Source organism: Leptodactylus fuscus, chromosome 7 (assembly GCF_031893055.1).
Source record: "Leptodactylus fuscus isolate aLepFus1 chromosome 7, aLepFus1.hap2, whole genome shotgun sequence".
In the NCBI taxonomy this organism is placed as follows: Eukaryota; Metazoa; Chordata; class Amphibia; order Anura; family Leptodactylidae; genus Leptodactylus; species Leptodactylus fuscus.
In genome coordinates this window covers 12,326,928-12,350,118 of record NC_134271.1, presented here as the reverse complement: position 1 = coordinate 12,350,118, position 23,191 = coordinate 12,326,928, and the positions used below count along the sequence as shown (strand labels likewise).

Below are 23,191 nucleotides of genomic sequence, written 5' to 3'. Positions count from 1 at the left end.
ACACACTGTATCACACACATAGTTGCACCGTTGCGTGTCCCTTTAGTCTATGACTTGACCTGGCCATAGACGTGCCTACATACGTTGACTTATTTTAAGTATTTTTTGGTAAATCTTGCCTAATATTGGTCCATGCTCTCTTGCACAAAGGATCGGCAAACTTTTGATCTGCCATGTTGGATTTTAGTCGCAGTCACCTCTCCTACAACACTGCATGCAAGTTTTCCAAATTTGTAGGTAATCTGACAACTTTAGTCGTGCGTTTCGGTACCATGGAGGAGGACGACGATAATAAGATTTAATTCGGCACAAAGGACAAAAATCCTGCATGTCGGGGATTTAGGAAACTGAAGTGAAGCCCAATCTGCTGTTTCCTGGAACTATTCCTCTCCTCTCCTAAGTGTTTGTTTGGTTTGGTGACGTCACTCGGTGAAAACACTGCTCTGCTTCTTCTCTCCGATGACTTGGACTGCGGGAGGGGGGTAAAGCTTTACCGAAAGGGAGTGCAGGAGGCCGCCATAGGTGCAGCTAACAACACAGAGGAGATGGCGGCCTCTATGTACCATAGGAAAGGGAGGCAGGTATAATCTGAGCTGTGGCCCCTTTCTAATGGGCCCCATCGCAACTGTAACACTGAGTATAGGGAGCACACTAGGCCTCGGTTATCAAAACAGCCTTGTTGCCCAAAGCAACCAATCACAGCACAGCTTTCATTTTTGAAACTGCTCTATTCAAATGGAAGCTGTGCTGTGATTGGCTGAATTGATAATTGAGGCCTAGTGTGCTCCCGATACTCTTACAGTTGCTGTGGGGCCCTTTAGAAAGGGGCCACAGCTCAGTTTTCTGGTGTATAAGGCTTGTACAAGCCACAAGTTTTTTCTGCACCAAAAAATTGAGATCTTTTTCTCTTTTACGTTAATGTTGCCACTTTCCTGAAAAGGGGGCATGGCGGGGGTCATAAACTGAAGCTCCTGGCCCTTACACCTAGTCTGGGGGCCCGCCACCTACCATGTCTTAAAAATACTGGTATCCTTATGTCACCGAGGGGTCTTTGGTAACCCAGAGGCCCCAGGTCTTGGGTGCGGCCTATGTTATAGCTGAATTTCCAGTTCCCCGTATGCTTATGATCATAAAAATCACATTTTAGTAGGTATAGTAAAAATATTTAAAGGGGTTGAATTAGATAAACATGGCTGCTTATTTCCAAAAACAGCGCCACCCCTGTCCACAGGTCGTGTCTGGTATTGCAGTTCAGCTCCATTGAAGTGAATGGGATTGATCTGCAATACCGCATACAACCTGTGGGCACATGTGGCGCTATTTTTGCCACAGTAATCATGGACAACCCCTTTGACTATAGGAATCAGACAGGGATACAGTGAAGTGCTTATTATTTTCCCTCAGGTCTACGTGAATTGCATCACATGGGTGTGTGTCGTACTCCAGCAGTGAATGTAATCGTAACGCTGCGGTGAACGCTCGCATTATTTTCGCTGCTTTCTTTGGCAGACTAATAAAGAGACAAAGTTTCCTTTCATTCTAAATGACGGTTTTGTTTACATAATATTCCGGCGACTTTTCCTCTCCGCTTTTACCCTTTACCTGCCAGGAGAACTCACTTGCCACGATAAGTAACTTTTAACCCCAATGATGCTGCTCAATTAGCCTATATGGCAGCTTCCCCTCTGTTTAGGGACCCCGCATCATATCACTGGGGTCTTCTAACCCTTCCAAAACATTTGGGAGACTCTCGCTAAAGTGGGTGACCTCCTGGCATCCCAAAAGAGTGTGCGAATCCCGTAGGTCTGGTGAAGTGCGTCCGTATCTACCCAGTCATCTTATATGTGACAATTTACAAAAATAAGCCATGACCATCACATTTCGCGTCCACGTCACAAAAACAAGGGGTAAAATGGGGCACGGTCGGTTGAAAATTTAAGCGTCGTGCCACTCCCGGATCTTGGCAAGTATTGGAAAGGTCCTAAAAGCCACTTTTTGAAGGATTTTAGGGGTGTTTTAGTCTTACAAATGCCCCAACTTACACAGGGCTATTCTTAGGGCTAGTTCACACGGTCACTAAGGGGGCGGATTATGGCGCGTAAGCCACGTCATGATCCGCCCCCTCACAATGGTGGTCTATGGAGAAGTGGGCTGTCCTTTCTTCAGGCGGATTCCATGGCTCGTTGAGTCGCGGCGTCCGCCTGGTGGCAGCAACCTCCGGACTCGGCCCATTCATTTGAGCCAGAAGCTATTGGATCAGACTACACAGGACTTGTTGACATGGAGACACAGATCTTCAAAGGAGTTCTGGATACTAAAAAAGAACAATACTGTAAAAAAATTTCTAGACTCCAGATACCTTGGAGCAATAAAACAATAATTGCAAAATTGGACATACGCTTTAAAGTCGCTAAGAGCGTTTGCAGTGACCAGAAGTGTGGAAATACACTGGGCGTAGGCGACTGGCAGCCGCTCGCTATTGCTCATCCTATTGGCTCCCGTAGCAGACAGACTGCATATACTCATCTCACTTTAAAATAGACGACAGATGAGAACAGCTCGCGGTGAGGTAACACGTCAGATGTCTAAAAAGTGTCATAAATACAAATGTGCATATAACCCTACTGTATACAGCAAATACAAGGAGGAATGGCCGCCGGTCCATTACCTACACCAATATTTTTGACATTTCCAGGACTAACCAGGCCAGTTATTCCTGACTAGAGTTCCCCGAAATCAGATGTTGGCCACTCTATGGGGCACAGGTGAGTATAAGGGCAACGTGAAAGATGAAGGGGATCATTGGGGTAGTAGTGTAGTCAGTAGACCAATATACCGACATCGGTATACGTCTCAGCTTCAAATTCCTATGTGTAAACATACCCGTAGGGTCCCCCCTCCCAAAAAAATTACCCACCCCGATTAATCTTTGGTTCAATGATGGGCCCCTTCCAATTAAAATTGAAGGCCGCACAGTATATTGCCCCCTTTACTGGCTCCCACACAGTATATTGTCCCTATTTAGGCCCCCCACACAGTATATTACTCTTTTCTTTTTGGCCCCCACGCAGTGATACATCAGCCAAATTTTCAAAAACTGGCGTCCATCACCGATGAAGCACTATTATTCTCCAGGGTCTCTGGGGGTCACCTGGGGTGCGCCGAGTGTCCTTATAGCATCACGGTCTGCCCACATGACCGCTGAGACCCAATCACAGGCCTCAGCAGTGACCCTGAGACTCGCAACGTCAGATGTGGGCTGGAAGAGACTCGAAGAAGACGCTGGAGGGCCACTGGGAGAGGTGAGTATAATTGTTGTTTTTATTCACCTCCTCTGGTGCCGCACAAGTTCAGCCGCTACCTTTTGGAGCATTCCTATAGGTAACGGTAACTGGTCCCCCGCTTACTGCAAATTGGCACAGTTTTACTGCGGAGCAATGTTTGTGCCAGGTTTGTAAAGATGGCGTATTTCCACACTTATTACGTCACTTTAATTTTTATATGTTCCAATTTTTACCATTATTCATCAGAATCTCTTCTGGTGCCCATTGCCATTGTCTATGATTGGAAATGTTCTGGGGACAAACAAGTTCTCGGCCCCGACTCCCCAATGTCACAGCGGGAACGGGGATTGCGGCCTAGGTCCCAGCTGGTCCATGGCCAGGTTTATTCAGTTTATACGGTGCCCAGCAGCCGACATCTAGGGATTGTAATGAGGTAATGGTTTATCTGTATAATGAAGAGCGAGATGAGAAGGAAATGGTGGGGGGTGGAAATCACTACAAGCAGATTGAATTGATAAAAAGAGCCGCAGGCAACCATTGGCCGGCGTTCAGATAAACAAGCAGCTTGTGATGTTATGTTTGTCTCAATGGCCGGCGTCCTGGGGCCCGGCATCCAGTTCACATGCTAATCCTTGTAGAGTGTTATTCGTGGTAATTCAAGAAAGGACTCTGAATACAGATCAAACGATTGGTCCACGACAAAATGGCCTCCTGCAAACTGTAAGGAAAAGTGGAAACAAGAGATGATATCAATCCGGACGCCCACGACAGAGAGATAATGTGCAGAGAAGCTTTATTGTGCAAAAACGGATGCAAATGAATCAAGGACAATGACATAACTCTGTATAAAATCTACCAATACCAGTACATGTATGTGATTCTGGAATGTGTCACATTGTACAAGCTGGGTTAGGGTAAGATTGATTTAGAGTTAGTGTAAAGATGATTGACAAGGATGCAGCACAACTATGTGCGCAAGGGTTAGGGCTAGAGTTAGAGATATGGAGGGGAATAAGGATGTATGAAGCAGAGCACATGCCTGACCACCGCTTTATTCATACAGGGGGCGCGGAACCCCCTCTGATCACTCTAAATACCTTTAAGGGGTGTTTGATGCAGATTTGGAATATTTGCATACAAATTTTTCCTTATTTTGCATGTATCAGACAGGGTCAAATTCCAAATCCCAAAGCAAATTCTGAGCCAACAGGAATTCTGCCTCAAATTCAGCAACACATTCCGGTGTGTGAACACCCCCTTAGAGAAGGAGTACAGGATTAGAAAAACATGAGTGCTTATTTACAAAAACAGCACCGCCCCTTTCCATAGGATGTCTCTGGTATTGCAGTTCAGCTCTATTGTAGTCAATGGGGCTGAGTTGCAATACCACACAAGATCTGTGGAAAAGTATGGCGCTGTTTTTGGCAGAAAGTGGCCACATAGTACTGCCATAGGGTTCCCACATAATACTGCACTGCATTTCTTCTTGATCCTGCTGAGTGGTTTTAGTTTGCTCTTGGGGTTCCTCTTCTCCAGGGGCCCCAATTACATAAGGGACCTGGGGTAATTTTCCAGTCCTCTACCCCTGGTCAGATATAGCAGTACTGTTTGTGTATCACTGGCGATTCTTTTTTTTCTCATAGCTGCTGGTAAAGTCATCGCCGTCCGCTCCTGGACACTTCATTACACCTTGGCTGTTCTTTGAATTAGGACTCTGTCCGATATAGGAAATACTTCCAGATCCCCAGACACAGCTGTGGAGGAATGCCAGGGGCCGGGGTCCCTCTCTGCTCTGTGCAGGGGGCTGCAAAGGAATAGACCGCAATAGGGGAGAGCTTGAAATTGGCACCATGTGAACTGCGTCCTATCTTCTGTTTGGGTTCCTTAGTGGTATCTTCTATGACTTCTCTAAACTTGACTCCAGGACTCTTGTCATCTTGGAATGTATCCCAGGGGAACAAATCTTTGTAATATTAAAATACTGATACTATGTAGAATGGAGAGGATGTACTGGACCATCAGGGGCGTCTTCTTATCATAGATGAGTCCTGGTTACAATACAGACAAGTCATGGTGCAAACTGGTGACAATTAGTGAGTCTTCCCAAATTTTGTGCCATTTTGACTTAAGTTGTCAGCTGACCCCTCCTCCACTGACAGCTATCCTGTTACTGTAAATTTTCTGTCCCCCAACATCTGCATGAAAGGGGCAATGGTGTGTCTATTATCTAATGTGTATGACCAACTTAAAGGGATTGTCCAGAGCTGAATGACAGCTAGTTTCACACCTGTACCTGGTCTCCGTTCGGGGATTCCGTCCCTGATACATTGTAGCAAACTAACATAGACATTTGTGCAATGCTCTGTGCGCTAAACAGCCCAGACTGCAGGAGCTAGCTGATAGATTTGTGCAGGTGCTGCAGATGTATTCAGTCTAGACAATGCTCTGTGTTCTACACAACCCTGTCTGATACATTGTAGCAATTGTGAAGAAACATTTGTGTATCTACTTTAGACAATGCTTTGTGTTCCAAATAACCCAGACTGATACATGTTTGCAAACTCATGTAGGTTTATGACAGTGCTACTATGGTATCCAGTCTAGACAATGCTCTGTGAGCTAAACACATGAGCAACAGCTGAACAGATCCCTCTACTTGATGTCTACAATGTATCAGTCAGCAGTCCAGGTCTTTTAGCTCACAGAGCATTGCCTAGATTGGATACAACAGCAGCAACAGCTCAAATTAACTACGGTAGTGTGCTAAAATGTATTAGTCTGGAGCCCAGGCGCTTTAGCTCACAGAGCATTGTCTCCACTGTATGTAGGAATGGTTCCGGTTCCAGAATTAGTTTACTGACCCTGTACAACTTTTTAAAATGTAGAATATTTTCACATGTACAGCAATTCCTCTGATCTGACATTCTCCTAGTTGCATGATCCCAGTGTACACTCTACATACTGTATATAACAACATGTCATGCTGCAGCAGAGTCTATCCCCGCACCAGGCCGCTGCCCCTCTATCATGCCTCCTCTCAGGCTCAGTAGGTTGTCACTTGCGGTCTATACACACAGCTCCTGCTTTCAGCTCTGCAGGAAATCATTATATATGGGCTTCCTTCTGCTTGGCGCTGAATACAGTCCTGTCCTGTCAGCCAGACGCACACAGCTTTTCCAGGAGAACAGAATTATGTGTGTTCAAAGTATAAAGGACAAATTCTCCGATGGCCGCTCTGTATATTCCCCAGAAATGTACAATTCATAATACAAACAGCAATCTGCAGCTTACAGAGCGCCGCACATTAACCCCTTATATTCTGCAGGGGCTGAAGACAATCCCGAATTATGTAAAGGGAACGTGAATGAGTTACAGTATAGCTGGGAGATAAAGTCATTAAGGGGCTGCACTGGGCTCAGGGGCTACAACTCCCAGCAGAGATCAACATAATAGTACATTTATTCCTGGAACTCAGGATCAGTACGGGATAAGTAATGTAATGTATGTACACAGTGACTGCACCAGCAGAATAGTGAGCGCAGCTCTGGAGTATAATACAGGATAAGTAATGTAATGTATGTACACAGTGACTGCACCAGCAGAATAGTGAGCGCAGCTCTGGAGTATAATACAGGATAAGTAATGTAATGTATGTACACAGTGACTGCACCAGCAGAATAGTGAGCGCAGCTCTGGAGTATAATACAGGATAAGTAATGTATGTACACAGTGACTGTACCAGTAGAATAGTGAGCGCAGCTCTGGAGAATAATACAGGATAAGTAATGTAATGTATGTACACAGTGACTGCACCAGCAGAATAGTGAGCGCAGCTCTGGAGTATAATACAGGATAAGTAATGTAATGTATGTACACAGTGACTGCACCAGCAGAATAGTGAGCGCAGCTCTGGAGTATAATACAGGATGTAACTCAGGATCAGTACAGGATAAGTAATGTAATGTATATACACAGTGACTGTACCAGCAGAATAGTGAGCGCAGCTCTGGAGTATAATACAGGATAAGTAATGTAATGTATGTACACAGTGACTGTACCAGCAGAATAGTGAGCGCAGCTCTGGAGTATAATACAGGATAAGTAATGTAATGTATGTACACAGTGACTGTACCAGCAGAATAGTGAGCGCAGCTCTGGAGTATAATACAGGATAAGTAATGTAATGTATGTACACAGTGACTGCACCAGCAGAATAGTGAGCGCAGCTCTGGAGTATAATACAGGATAAGTAATGTAATGTATGTTCACAGTAACTGCACCAGCAGAATAGTGAGCGCAGCTCTGGAGTATAATACAGGATAAGTAATGTAATGTATGTACACAGTGACTGTACCAGCAGAATAGTGAGCGCAGCTCTGGAGTATAATACAGGATGTAACTCAGGATCAGTACAGGATAAGTAATGTAATGTATATACACAGTGACTGTACCAGCAGAATAGTGAGCGCAGATCTGGAGTATAATACAGGATAAGTAATGTAATGTATGTACACAGTGACTGTACCAGCAGAATAGTGAGCGCAGCTCTGGAGTATAATACAGGATAAGTAATGTAATGTATGTACACAGTGACTGTACCAGCAGAATAGTGAGCGCAGCTCTGGAGTATAATACAGGATAAGTAATGTAATGTATGTACACAGTGACTGTACCAGCAGAATAGTGAGCGCAGCTCTGGAGTATAATACAGGATAAGTAATGTAATGTATGTTCACAGTAACTGCACCAGCAGAATAGTGAGCGCAGCTCTGGAGTATAATACAGGATAAGTAATGTAATGTATGTACACAGTGACTGTACCAGCAGAATAGTGAGCGCAGCTCTGGAGTATAATACAGGATAAGTAATGTATGTTCACAGTAACTGCACCAGCAGAATAGTGAGCGCAGCTCTGGAGTATAATACAGGATAAGTAATGTAATGTATGTACACAGTGACTGCACCAGCAGAATAGTGAGCGCAGCTCTGGAGTATAATACAGGATAAGTAATGTAATGTATGTACAGGGTGACTGTACCAGCAGAATAGTGAGCGCAGCTCTGGAGTATAATACAGGATAAGTAATGTAATGTATGTACACAGTGACTGCACCAGCAGAATAGTGAGCGCAGCTCTGGAGTATAATACAGGATAAGTAATGTAATGTATGTACACAGAGACTGCACCAGCAGAATAGTGAGCGCAGCTCTGGAGTATAATACAGGATAAGTAATGTATGTACAGGGTGACTGTACCAGCAGAATAGTGAGCGCAGCTCTGGAGTATAATAGAGGATAAGTAATGTAATGTATGTACACAGTGACTGTACCAGCCGAATAGTGAGCGCAGCTCTGGAGTATAATACAGGATAAGTAATGTATGTACAGGGTGACTGTACCAGCAGAATAGTGAGCGCAGCTCTGGAGTATAATACAGGATAAGTAATGTAATGTATATACACAGTGACTGCACCAGCAGAATAGTGAGTGCAGCTCTGGAGTATAATACAGGATGCTCAAACATCTATTGCACTACTATGACTCAGTCTGAAGAGATTGTCAGGTATTTATCGGGTAAGTTACTGTTGTCTATAATGAAGTGTTACATTCTAAAACCACATGGTACCCCTGGAGGCAGTAAATATTGGGCACCACTATGTTACTCCTGCTCTAGCTTGATATATTTTGGTCAAACTAAACATTTTGCTAGTCTTACAACTATTTGACAGACATATTCCAGGACACAGAAAAATTTCAATATTTGAAAACCAAAAATGTTTTATATTGACCCAAAAAGTTCCTGCTTGTGGATATTTCAGGACTAGTAATATGTAGTTTAATATTTGCTGCTAGTGATCATGTATATTGCTGTATCCTCAGTCGGAGCCTTCACCAGAGCAGGGGGGAACTGCAAACAGCGGCTCTAAGTCCAGAAGACTTGTCTGCTCCCCCATTTGATACCATATATACAACCGTAGATTATACCACCTTTCCCTTGAAGAGTCTTTCCTGGCAGCTCCCCCCAATGATTATAGCAGGGGTAAACCTGGCAGGAATATATATATATAGCCACTGGTGCCCAGTTTTTATTTTTACACCACCTTTAAAGGGTAAGGGGACCCTATGTCGTAATGGCAAAAATTTGTCTTTAAATCACTGATAGCAAAATATTTCATCTGATTATATTCCATATGCTCTTCGAGTAACTCTGTCTAGCCCGTATCTAAGAGCAGCATATGATAGAGGGAGAGGCACTGAGTTCGGAGATATATATAGCGTTCTATGTTTTGATTCAGGATTTCCATGTATAAAGCTGTTTAGATACTGTCAGTCATCCTAACTCCGCCCCCTGCCAATCACTCAGTGTGGGCGTGGTTAGCAGGACTCTCCAGCTTTCTCTAGTCCTGGCAGCACTTAAACAGCTTTATACATGGAAATACGTAATCAAACCATAGAAAACTATATATCCCCAAGCTCAGCGTCTCCCCCTCTATCATATGCTGCCCTTATATTGGGACCAGATAGTTCCCCTGTAAATTTTGATTGAAGACCATTGAGGCTTTAAAAAAAAAAAAGCACTCAGTTTTTTGAAGAGGATGGGGACATTAACATCCCCCATAATCAACATCATTTGTGCCCATTTTGTTAAATTTCTCCGATGACTTCTTAAAGGGATTGTCTCTCAAAACCTGTTTTTAATACCAAGCGAGCGAGATGATCAGCTGATCATTGTGGGTCCATTGTCACTATTTCTTGGTAATCTAGTCTCTGAATCTGCCCACCCATATCCGCTAGAGGCGAAATATAACATGACAAGGGGGTCCATTCCAACGAATGATACAACATGGACGTGCAGAGACCATCAGGACCTCTTACAGATCAGCTCTGCGTTTGGCTTCTGTCCAGTAAACCCAGTGGGCACCCAAATGTACCACCCCTTTACCTTCCAGGTCACGTCAGTGCATAGCCGTCCCCATTGATCAGGAATGGATTGATGACGACGACGAGCCCCTGATTGACCCCCAATGCCCAGGGCCCTTACTCACGTCTATAAAGCCTCGTGTTTACTCAGAGGCCTCGGTTTTACGTTACTTTCCGTCCAGAGATATTTTGTTGCCTACTTTCCAAGCTGGAGTCTCTTCTTCCCAGGAAATGAATGGAATAGTTACATGATTTTACAGTTTCTGCCTGAAGAGAAGGGATCATTGTATCTGTCCGCGCCATCGTAAGCCCCTCTCCGGGGTCGCCGTTCAGCTTGGTGGGAGGCATGGCTGCAGGGCTGGAAGGGTTAATGCAGGAGCGCTGGATCTCCGGGGACAGATGTACTTCCATATTAATAACATTTTAACAGCTCTGGCATCAGAAGCACAAATGGAGCAGTGTGTAAGGTGCCGATCGCTGGACACGTTAATTGTATCCAGATGCCGGGGAGAGAGGGAGCCAAACCCCAGAGAGCCAAGCCAAAGGCTGCACAGAGCACGGGCACAATAACCCTGTGTGTGCTGGAACCAAGGCGCTGGCACCCCGGCACAGTAACCCTCTGTTTGCTGCACTGTATCTAAATAACCTTATTGATGGCGGCACACATGGGCATAAGAGCACTGTGTATCATAGATGGCATAGTACAGTAACTGTATATATGTGGGCGCAGGCAGCTGCGCTATAATCACCATTATATATAGTTATTGTATGGATTGCAATGCATTGTGGGTCATTTACATCTCCTGATATCTAACAATGAAGGACATTCAATGACTGTAAGCTGAGGTCTGAACACTGAGAGGAGAATTTGTTGTAACGTTACAAGACCTCTTGGGTTACTTTATGTGCAATTTGTTACATTTGAAGCCACGCCTCTTTCTGGTAAGTCACACCCCTGATCTTCCTAAACCGAACCCCTGCTTAACCGTAAGCCGCACCCCTAGTCCTGTAAGCCATGCTCCTACCTTTCTCTAAGCCACACCCCCTTTTGGTTAGCCATATTCCTACTTCCCTCAATGCCTCACTCCATTCAGGTAAGCCCCCCTCCAAGCCACACCCCTTTTTTGTAAACTTCACTTCTATTTGCCTCTCACATGCCACTGTTTGGTAAGCGTCATTCCTGCTTTCATCTAAACCACACCCCTTTCTGGTAAGCCACAATGCACCCTCCTAAGCCACACCCCTTATTGGTAAGCCACAACCCTACTTCCCTCTAAGCCACACCCTTTTCCAGTAAAACACACCCCTACTTTCTACTAACACATACCCATTTTTGATAAGCCACACTCCTATTTCCCTCCATGCCACATGGCTTTCAGGTAAGCCACCCGCCTACGACCTTCTAAGCCACGCCTCTTTGTCCATTAAGGCGCAAAATATGCCCAAAAATGTAATAAATGTGTGGCTGCAAAAGCTTCTGTAGTACATATATAAAATGCATATTGAATATAACATTATCAACAAATAACATGAAGATTATGAATATTAGTGTAACAGGAAGGTCCGCCCCAGAGTAAGGCTTGGGCCGCCCTAGAGGAGTTCTTGGATAAATGCTCTAGTCACAATGCACAGTCTTGGTGGTGACAGATCTGTCTATGAATAGCCTTTTGATTCGTTGACAACCTGTTACCACAAGATCATCATAGTGGGAATAATGAACTGCAAAGTGGGGGTCACCAAACCGCTAATGAGCCCCTAAACCATCTCTATGAGAGTTACCCTCCTAGACATGAATAATTCTGCTGACAGCCACCACTAGAGGGAGCTCACTGCATTCTGCTCCTGTAATCCCCCCTTCCCCAGTGGTGGCTGCAGACAGACCAGGTCTATGCAGGGGATTTGGAGCTTTGTATCAGTAAATAGAAATTTATCTGCTCTAAAGATCACTTAGGACATCAGTAAAAGGCTAAGAAATCTGTGTATACACTTTAATATTTCCTTGTATGGGGGGCACTTGTTTAGAGCAGGTGCCGCACTCTCCAGCTGTGTGATCACTGTCTTCACCGTGTACCTGGGTTCAGAAGATGGTTAAGCTGTAGCTGATCCATGAGATTATCTGGATATTGTGAACCCCAGCAGGATAATCACCGCTTAGCTTAGACATCTGGACAGGTGGAAGATATAGAGAGAACAGCTCCGAATATCTGTCTACCTGATAACAGCGCCTCCCCTATGTTACAGGAAATGAATGGAACATCATGTCCTAGCTACAGGACACAGTGACTGCACCAGCAGAATAGTGAGCACAGCTCTGGAGTATAATACAGGATAAGTAATGTAATGTATGTACACAGTGACTGCACCAGCAGAATAGTGAGCGCAGCTCTGGAGTATAATACAGGATAAGTAATGTTATGTATGTACACAGTGACTGTACCAGCAGAATAGTGAGTGCAGCTCTGGAGTATAATACAGGATAAGTAATGTAATGTATGTACACAGTGACTGTACCAACAGAATAGTGAGCGCAGCTCTGGAGTATAATACAGGATAAGTAATATAATGTATGTACACAGTGACTGTACCAGCAGAATAGTGAGCGCAGCTCTGGAGTATAATACAGGATAAGTAATGTAATGTATGTACACAGTGACTGTACCAGCAGAATAGTGAGCGCAGCTCTGGATTATAATACAGGATAAGTAATGTAATGTATGTACACAGTGACTGTACCAACAGAATAGTGAGCGCAGCTCTGGAGTATAATACAGGATAAGTAATGTAATGTATGTACACAGTGACTGCACCAGCAGAATAGTGAGTGCAGCTCTGGAGTATAATACAGGATAAGTAATGTATGTACACAGTGACTGCACCAGCAGAATAGTGAGCGCAGCTCTGGAGTATAATACAGGATAAGTAATGTAATGTATGTACACAGTGACTGCACCAGCAGAATAGTGAGTGCAGCTCTGGAGTATAATACAGGATAAGTAATGTATGTACACAGTGACTGCACCAGCAGAATAGTGAGCGCAGCTCTGGAGTATAATACAGGATAAGTAATGTAATGTATGTACACAGTGACTGTACCAACAGAATAGTGAGCGCAGCTCTGGAGTATAATACAGGATAAGTAATGTAATGTATGTACACAGTGACTGCACCAGCAGAATAGTGAGTGCAGCTCTGGAGTATAATACAGGATAAGTAATGTATGTACACAGTGACTGCACCAGCAGAATAGTGAGCGCAGCTCTGGAGTATAATACAGGATAAGTAATGTAATGTATGTACACAGTGACTGTACCAGCAGAATAGTGAGCGCAGCTCTGGAGTATAATACAGGATAAGTAATGTAATGTATGTACACAGTGACTGCCCCAGCAGAATAGTGAGCGCAGCTCTGGAGTATAATACAGGATAAGTAATGTAATGTATGTACACAGTGACTGTACCAGCAGAATAGTGAGCGCAGCTCTGGAGTATAATACAGGATAAGTAATGTAATGTATGTACACACTGACTGTACCAACAGAATAGTGAGCGCAGCTCTGGAGTATAATACAGGATAAGTAATATAATGTATGTACACAGTGACTGTACCAGCAGAATAGTGAGTGCGGCTCTGTAGTATAATACAGGATAAGTAATGTAATGTATGTACACAGTGACTGTACCAACAGAATAGTGAGCGCAGCTCTGGAGTATAATACAGGATAAGTAATGTAATGTATGTACACAGTGACTACCAGCAGAATAGTGAGCGCAGCTCTGGAGTATAATACAGGATAAGTAATGTAATGTATGTACACAGTGACTGTACCAGCAGAATAGTGAGCTCAGCTCTGGAGTATAATACAGGATATAACATACCCTTGAAAACAGTCAGACATAACACCTTGTACACTTTAGATCTGTCAGATGTGTATTTATTCCTGTCTGGTCCTGTTGTATGATAATAGGCGGCTTCATTTTGCTTTTTGGCTCCCGATTTCTCTGTTTTCTGTACACTTGGACATCAGATGACTTATTTTGTGTTAGATAAAACTTGAGCAGGGGGTTTGGCCAGTTCCTTCCAGCTGGGGACTCTTATACCTTGGGATGTTTGCCAGGCTGAGCAGACATGAGAAGTTAATACGCTGCTGTCTTGTTGCTTGATCTGATCTCTGTATCTTTGCCTGCAGATGGCCATAAGACCCCCCTGAGATCTGCGCCATCTCCCTCCATTGATACAGAATGGGCTCCCCAGTGACCGGGCTCTGCTAATCTCCAGCACAAGCAGCCTTATTGTGTTATTGTGCCCCCTGGGTATAATGCCCAGCTGTTGGCGGTGCGTCTTGGTTGGGGGCACCATGTTGTATTACCTGTGCTCAGGTGTGGTCTATAGAGGCTCCCTATATAATGAGTGATGCCTGGGAGCGCACCAGTATAACCACACCAGCATCCCCTCTAAATGGTGGACTCTGGATAGGAAAGGGTCAAAAACAGCATCCTAATGGTGGGAGGTCTGTAGGGTGGGCAATTTTTAACTCTGTCACTTCCAGCTTGGTAGCTCCATATGTTTAACAGAAAAAAACTTGGTTTTAGATAAAGAAATTTCTGGTGACACATTCCCTTTAAGGCGTCGAGTGAACCCTCCATGTTCCCATCATGTCGGCTGCAGCACGAGCCCCTGATATACCCTCATGTTATGGCCCATCAACACCCCCCAATCTATGGATTAACCATTTACAGGTCAGCCCCATACCCCTTCCCCGTCTGCTGGAGTGATTAGCTCCCGTCTCCCAGAGATTTGGAACACGAATTCTCATCCTTGAGTTTTTGGAATTGAAAAACCTTCCTGCTTTTTGTTCTTTTCCGTAGAGCTGAGTGGAATGAAATAAAAGCTTGGGCCGGGGGCCAGCAGGTTATTCATGTCTCCTTTCTAAGGAAATTGACATGTTATATAATTTTTGGACCATGATGCCTTGCTTTGTAGTCTGGAGCCAGTAAGTACACGTCCTAGGTGCTGGGGTGTTGGATGTGTAGATGGTATTTTATAGGTCTTGTAGAAGTGCCCGCTATTGCAAAACTACAAGGCTCAGCGTGGCCAGCGACTATCTATTCCGCAATAAGATCTCTGCTTGCTGTCAGTGACTGAGGACACCCTGCTTTACTTGCAGAGTTTGTATATAGCTTGTCCTGCTCTCAGCTGAGAAATTGGATAATTGTATCTGGTCTAGACAATGCTCTGTGAGCTGAATGGTCTGGAATTAAAGGGGTTTTCAGGGATACATTAAAAACTCACTGCAAGGTGGGGTATCCCGTCTAGTCAGTGCTCTGTGAGCTAGACATTCTGGACTCCAGCTGATACATTGTAACAAACTAGCAGAGAGATGTGTGCAGTTACTGCTGGTGTATCCAGTCTAGACAATGCTTTGTGAGCTAAACATTATGGATTCTAGTTGCAGCTGATACATTGTAACAAACTAGCAGAGAGATGTGTGCTGCTGTATCTAGTCTAGGCAATGCTCTGTGAGCTGAATACATCTGCAGAAGCTGTACAAATCTCTCTAGTTGTTTGCTACAATGTATCAGCCTGGAGTCCAGGGTCTTTAGCTCATAGAGCATTGTGTAGACTACATACAGGAGCACCTGCACAACTCTCACGGTTACAATGTATCAGTCCAGGGTCCATGCACAGAACCGTGATTTCCATAGATCCTTTTGCAGACAGACAGTCAGGGCACGTCCTATTCCTGTCCGGTTTTGCGGATGTGCTGGCTGGCCCCAGTGAATGGCCAGTACACGGGCAACCATGCTATACAATCACAGCCGGCAACTTGCACACAGAGCATTGTCTAGACTGGATACATCAGCAGCACTGGCACAAATCAATCTTGTAATTTGCTGCAATGTATCAGCCTATAACCCAGGGCGTTTATCTCACAGAGCATTGTCTCATCTGGATATAATTGTCTCTTTCTCAGATCAGGACGAGCTATGTACAGGCTCTAGAAGTAAACCGGAGTGTTCTCAGTCACTGACAGCAAGCAGAGATCCTGCAAAGGGTGAATCCATTAAATAATAAATCTATTAGAAAGTTGTTAAACTTGTGATTTCCTTGAGCTTTATTTATATTAAATTGGAAAATTCCTTTAATTCCAGAAGTCTGAGCAGCCGGGTCTGTCTTGTGTTCAGTGTTATCTTCCTTTTAAGGCCTTGGCCAGCTCCTTATCTCCAGGGTCAGCTCCCTGCGATAACCTTCTGCTTCTTTGTTGCCTTCTTTGTCAAGTTGTCATACAGTGTGAGTTATATTTGTTGCCAGGAAAGCTGGGTGATGGACCAATAATATGGCTCCCATAAGCCCAAGAGGAGTGGGTGATCTATCACCAGGCAGACCTGGCACTCAGGAGTCTTGGAAAGTTGGGTAGCATTAGCACTCCTGTTGTTGGTCACTCAGCTTTCTTAGACTGAATGGGTATAATAACTAGCACATTCGCCTGAACCGATGGGGGAAATGTTCAGACATGTCCTATGAGACGATGGAACGGATTTGCCTCAGTTTTTATTTCCAATGTTCTGTGCCGAGTAATTTTCTCAATATAACTTTATAGCAGCCGGGCTCAGATTTCCTGATACAAAGCTCCAGAACCACTGCAGAGACAGAATTAAAGAAACAGTCCACAACCTATCTATGTAGTGCAGAATACTGCTTATACCTGTCCTAATTGATGGATTTGCAGGTTGTCTGCCATCTTGTCTCCTTCCTATTTGATATATTCTACTAATGCAGCCTACATTTCCCATGATGCATCTGACTTTGCAGAAGTTTCCTCACACTGAACTTTCTCTGCCCTATCTAAAGGCAGCAGTAATAGATCAGTGACATAAAATTGCTACATATTATATGATACACTGGGGGTTCTGCATGCAGCACACAGATAGTATAGACAGGCAGTGCGAGTCAAGGGAGAAAAATTTGGAGCTACTTCTCATAGGATACACTGGGGATTCTGCACACAGTTCACACAGATAGTCTAGACAGGCAATGTGAGTTAGGGGGGAGCAGCCTGAAACTCCATCACATAGAAATACACTCAACATTCTAGGGGCCACACGGTGGCTCAGTGGTTAGCACTGCAGCCTTGCAGCTCTGGAGTCTGCAAGGAGTTTGTATGTTCTCCCCGTGTTTGCATGGATTTCCATCCCATATTCCCAAAAAAAACAAACATACTGATAGGGAAAATGTACATTGTGAGCTCTATGTGGGGCTCACAATCTACATAAAAAAAAAAAAAAACACTCAACATTCTGCACACAGCACAAACAGGTAGTATAGACAGGCAGAGTGAAGCAGTGGGAGCATTGTGAAACTATATCTCTGGAGATTCTGCACACAGATAATATAAACATGTAGTGTGAGTAAGAGGAGAGCAGTGTGAAGCTGAATCTCAGAAATACACTGGAGATTCTGCATACAGAACAAACGGTATAAACATGTAGTGTGAGTAAGAGGAGAGCAGTGAGAAGCTGCATCTCCGAAATACACTGGAGATTCTGCATACAGAACAAACAAATGGTATAGACAGGTGGTGTGAGTGAGGGGAGGGGAGAGCAGTGAGAAGTACACTGGAGATTCTGCACACAGCATCCACAGATATTATATAGAGATGGTATGTGCAACGTGAAGTTGTCTGATTTGCATACTGAGAGGTAAATTTGGGATTACAATGACTGATGATTTGGTGACTGTTTTGGGAAGGATTTCTCATAGACTATCATTTTCTCTCTAGGCGTTCTCTCCCTTCCTCCGTACTTCAGTCCATATAAAGACAGTTCTCTTGATCGAGATGACGCCACCGATGCCTACACGCACCTTGAACTACGCACTTTGGAGCAGTCGCTGCTCGCCACCTGTGTCGGGAGCATCTCGGAGCTTAGTGAGTACACAGCAGTGACCGGTCTGTGCCCTTGTGTTAGTATATTAGTGAGCAGGCCATGTTGTGACCAGGGCTCGCTTACTGTGCTCACATGTGATCTGTAATGAACCTGATTGTGTCAGGGAAGGTCCTGCACCTCTATGGTAAGACTATATAGAAATCCATCACTACAGATCTCTGCTCGCTGTCATGATATGAAACATTGTGCACATGCAGAGCTACAATACAACTAATCTTTCTTGTGTCCTCAGGTGATCTGGTCTCCCGTGCCATGCATCATATGCAATGTCTGAACACCCCACGGCCTGGCATGAGCCCTGCACGGCAAACCCGCCATCCGCAGCAGCACATCACCTGGTCTCCTGACTCCCTGCACACCCTTTACTATTTCTTACGCTGCTCTCAGATGGAATCCATGGAAAATCCAAACTTGGACCCTCCAAGAATGTCGCTGCACAATGAGAGGTGAGAAGACCCTGTGGGGTAAAATCTGCTAGGCCGTGTCATACCTGTAGGGGGTGCCAGGTACAACCTCTACACACAGTGCCATCTACTCATAAAGCCCCGGAGGTAACCGCAGTGACTCCGCTCATAGCGCTCCAATGCCGCCACAATGTCCTCTATACTATTCACTGTTAGGGCTGAGATTTCAGGATCGTTTTTAAAATCCGATTTTCGATCATTTTCCAGCCAATCGCGATCGTGAAATTTGCTCGATTGCAGATCGGGATCCGATCTCTCCCGATCACTCAACCATAAATGCAATAAGTCATAGGTAGGGTTGATCCGATCTTGAGATTTCAGGATCACTTTCCAGCCGATCCTGATCGCTCAACCCTACTCACTGTGCTACAGTTCTGAGAGTTGGCCACTCTACCCACAGCGCCATCTACAGTGACCCTGCCCCTAGTACCGGGCATAATTGCCCCAAAGTCGGGCACTATGCCCTATTTACCCTTTTGCAAAGCAGAGTTTTTGGTTTTCTCTCAACTTTTCCAGCCGAATCCAATTTTTAAGATGTTGAGATTTTCTATTTATTGGGAATTCTTTTCATCTATTTTCTTTCATGTTTGTACAATTTCCAGAATTGTTCTTGAAAAAAAAAAAAAATTCAGCCGTAAATTCTTGTTTGAGAGTATCCAGAGAGAAGGGAAGGAGAAAGTGAGAGGCCGGTGGTCACATTACACGACCACAGAGCAATTAAACCTCGGCAATAACTTCAGACTCTTTAAGACCTTTGCCAATAGCAGAGCGGGCAGTCAGCGGGAGGTCGCCCCGCGCCAATCTACTGGAGCCTCCTATACAAATCGAAAAAATGTGTTCTGTGACTCTCCGCACCTCCTGGGAGAGAGATTTGTTGCATAATGGGGTTTTGTCAGTAAGTTTATGATCTAGTATAAAGAATCCTTGACATTCCCTACCAAAGTAACTACCGGGCCCCTAAGATTAGACAAGACATATTGCCCGGGGGGTAATGGGGACACCATACTGCACTGAAGCCAAGTATATAGGTGATGTCTCCTGCAATCTCCATGATCACAAGACTAGTGATCTATACAGTGATATATATGATGTATGTTGTGTGTATGCAGATATGCTGAAAACTTTAAAGAGGACCTTTCATCAACTCTTCGCACCATTTAATAGGCTCCGCTCCACTGATTCTAGCACAGTTGGAATTTTTTCTCTAACCCCCACCGTTCCAGAGCAATCAGTCCTGATAGTTTCAGCACCCAATAAGCTGATTTGGCTCCCTACTGTTAGGTGGGCGGTCCTATGTTGGAGGAGGTAGTCTGAGACTGCCCACCTGATAGTATTGTCACTCCTTAGGGAGAGACCACCATATAGGTGTGTGGAGACTTGTTAAGCCTTTAGCACTCCACTTTGCAAGGAACTATGGGAAGAATATGCAAATCCGCCTTCCATGATGTAATTAGGAAGACATTTGCTGCCTCATTGTTGCAAACCAATAGAGGGCGCTCACTGGAATGTGCAAGCCTGTCTTAAAACAGGATTCCAGTGAAATAACCCAATAATGGCTGCTCCCTTTAGCCTCATGCCCGACCTTCCAAGAGGCCTTTGTTTAGCAATGACGCTGGGATTATTACCAGGTTATAGTCTCTCAATCGAGGACAGCTGTTTCGATCTGGTTGGATCTCATCAGCCCGATGTAGAGAGGACTATAACCTGGTAGAGGTGAGAGGCTTAGACAGGGTTCGGGGGATATTGTCACTCCTTAGGGAGAGACCACCATATAGGTGTGTGGAGACTTGTTAAGCCTTTAGCACTCCACTTTGCAAGGAACTATGGGAAGAATATGCAAATCCGCCTTCCATGATGTAATTAGGAAGACATTTGCTGCCTCATTGTTGCAAACCAATAGAGGGCGCTCACTGGAATGTGCAAGCCTGTCTTAAGACAGGATTCCAGTGAAATAACCCAATAATGGCTGCTCCCTTTAGCCTCATGCCCGACCTTCCTATATGGTGGTCTCTCCCTAAGGAGTGACAATATCCCCCGAACCCTGTCTAAGCCTCTCACCTCTACCAGGTTATAGTCCTCTCTACATCGGGCTGATGAGATCCAACCAGATCGAAACAGCTGTCCTCGATTGAGAGACTATAACCTGGTAATAATCCCAGCGTCATTGCTAAACAAAGGCCTCTTGGAAGGTCGGGCATGAGGCTAAAGGGAGCAGCCATTATTGGGTTATTTCACTGGAATCCTGTCTTAAGACAGGCTTGCACATTCCAGTGAGCGCCCTCTATTGGTTTGCAACAATGAGGCAGCAAATGTCTTCCTAATTACATCATGGAAGGCGGATTTGCATATTCTTCCCATAGCACCTGATAGTAGGGAGCCAACTTAGTTTATTGGGTATCAGCACTGATTGCTCAGGGATGGTGGGGACTAGAGAAAAAATTCCAACAGTGCCGGAATCAGTGGAGCGGCCACTATTGAACCATGGAAGAGTTCGAGTTGGTGAAGATTTCTCTCTAAACTGACACATAACACAACAAAGTTAACATTTGCAATTTTTCTTCTGACTGCCTGCAGTCACTAGTAAAATTTTTATCTACCTGTAGTCACCACTAGGTGGTGTTCAGGACAGCTGCCACTGACCTCTCTGTATGCAGTGAGCTCCCCCTAGTGGTGCTTGCACATAAACAGGATTTTATCAAGGACCGCTAAAGTGGCATTGTATTGTATATCTATCTATTGTCATCAGTTCAGACTTGCACTGCCTGCCTTGACATGATACTGTTTTGCAGGCCATTCATCTTGCTGCCCCCATTGATGGAGTGGATGCGGGTGGCCATCACATATGCGGAACACCGTCGTAGCCTGACTGTAGATGCGGACGACATCAGACAGACGGCAAGATTACTGCTCCCGGGACTGGACTGTGAACCACGACAACTGAAGTAAGTACCAGGGCGGGCATCGACAACCCAGCAGTAAAGGCTGCCACGTGTCCACAGTGGGGCATTGTAGCGTACAACGAACACCCCTTTATCTGGCCAAAAACATCCCTGAGCCAAACCTACATGATAATGGAGGCCCTATATACTATAGGTCTATGGTCTTCATCCTCGTGTCCCTCCTTCAGATTTCTGTTTTCGTTCCATTTCTCCTACTCTCTTCTGCTCCAAGGCCTGAATGTTGCGTCAGCTCCCTGAGACGTCTGGATGCCATGGCGGCCACTGAACGCTTCCAGCAGGATTTGGGCTTCCGAATGCTGAACTGTGGGCGCACGGATCTCATCCCCCAGGCAGTGCGAGCATTGGGGTCTGAAGGCATCAACACCATGGACGATCAGGTGAAGGCTGCAAACATTCTTCTGTATCCCCTCCATAGCTCCACTGTATGTATAAGGACAAGTCGCCTCTAAGGCCGAGGGTATCATGGGTATGACAGAATACATATTTTTGTAGCCTTGACCGTTGACCTTTCCTGTTGCTTTTCAGGGTTTGACCCCGCTGATGTACGCCTGCGCCGCCGGGGATGAGGCCATGGTGCAAATGCTGATCGAGGCCGGAGCGGACCTGGATGTCGCTGTAAGAGAACGTCACATTCCCCTTTCTATACGATCACATGTTTTCCGTCACATCTCATGTAATTACTTGTAATCTAATTAAACTTCTGGATTTTGGACGCCACCGCATTGTACTTCGCCTCCTCCCGACGCCTTCATTTCATGTTCCTTTAAGTGGAGCCAGGAGGACATGTGGGAAGATGTCGGCCCGGGAGAAGTTTATCTGTGGCTTTTGTGGCTTCTCTTAATGACACAGCCTGAGTTTCCCAATATCTCATGTATATAATAAGCTCCGTGTCGTGTCGCTGCAGCTCCGGTGATCTCTGGTCCTGATCATGGGCAAGTGTCTAACATGTAGCAAGACACGCCAAAGTTATCACCAAACCATTGCCACAAGATAAATGTGTCGCAACGTCTGACAGCCCGGTCTATGTCTAAACGTGTCATCCTCCAATGTGGTTGGACAAGAGCAAATTGGTGACCAATATAGATAACACCTATGTTACCTCCTCCAGGTTCCTAGCATTTCCCCCCAACACCCCTCCGTGCACCCTGACACCCGCCATTGGACTGCATTAACCTTCGCCGTCCTCCATGGTCACATCTCCGTTGTGCAGGTAAGTTCCCCTTGATGGAAATGTCGGATTACTATAAAACTCGTCATCAAGTTGCATGTCAGGCTGATGTGTCAATGAGTACAGGTGTGGTCTGAGCAGACACTGGGTCTTGCCACAAGAGGGTGTAAGAGTGCTTCCCCCCTGCTCTATAAAAAGCTTCTCAAAGGCTACTTTTGGGTAGTGTACCTCTTGGAGACTGCTACACAGGCCTCTATGACAGATTTGAAGACATTTAGCCAAGTTTACAGACTTTTAGAGGATCCTCATTTTGATGAATTGGTTCCATCTAGGGTGTTCAAGGTGCCCATTACATGTCCTGCCATTGACTGTCAGAGTCTGCCAATGAGTGGGCATCAGTGGCCCTGACTGGCTATGTCCACATCATGGTGCTGGTCCTTTCCTATGATCT

The 23,191-nt window shown here is 45.0% G+C and overlaps 1 protein-coding gene across 1 annotated transcript in view; it reads left to right on the top strand.

Annotated features, from left to right (window-relative positions):
- Positions 1 to 23,191, top strand: part of ABTB2 (ankyrin repeat and BTB domain containing 2) — a 61,726-nt gene that overhangs the window by 31,121 nt on the left and 7,414 nt on the right. The window contains exons 2-7 of the mRNA XM_075281052.1: positions 17,983 to 18,129; positions 18,381 to 18,594; positions 21,402 to 21,554; positions 21,784 to 21,949; positions 22,098 to 22,187; positions 22,681 to 22,782. Coding sequence (XP_075137153.1) covers positions 17,983 to 18,129; positions 18,381 to 18,594; positions 21,402 to 21,554; positions 21,784 to 21,949; positions 22,098 to 22,187; positions 22,681 to 22,782 — 872 coding nt within the window. The remainder of the gene's footprint in view (positions 1 to 17,982; positions 18,130 to 18,380; positions 18,595 to 21,401; positions 21,555 to 21,783; positions 21,950 to 22,097; positions 22,188 to 22,680; positions 22,783 to 23,191) is intronic.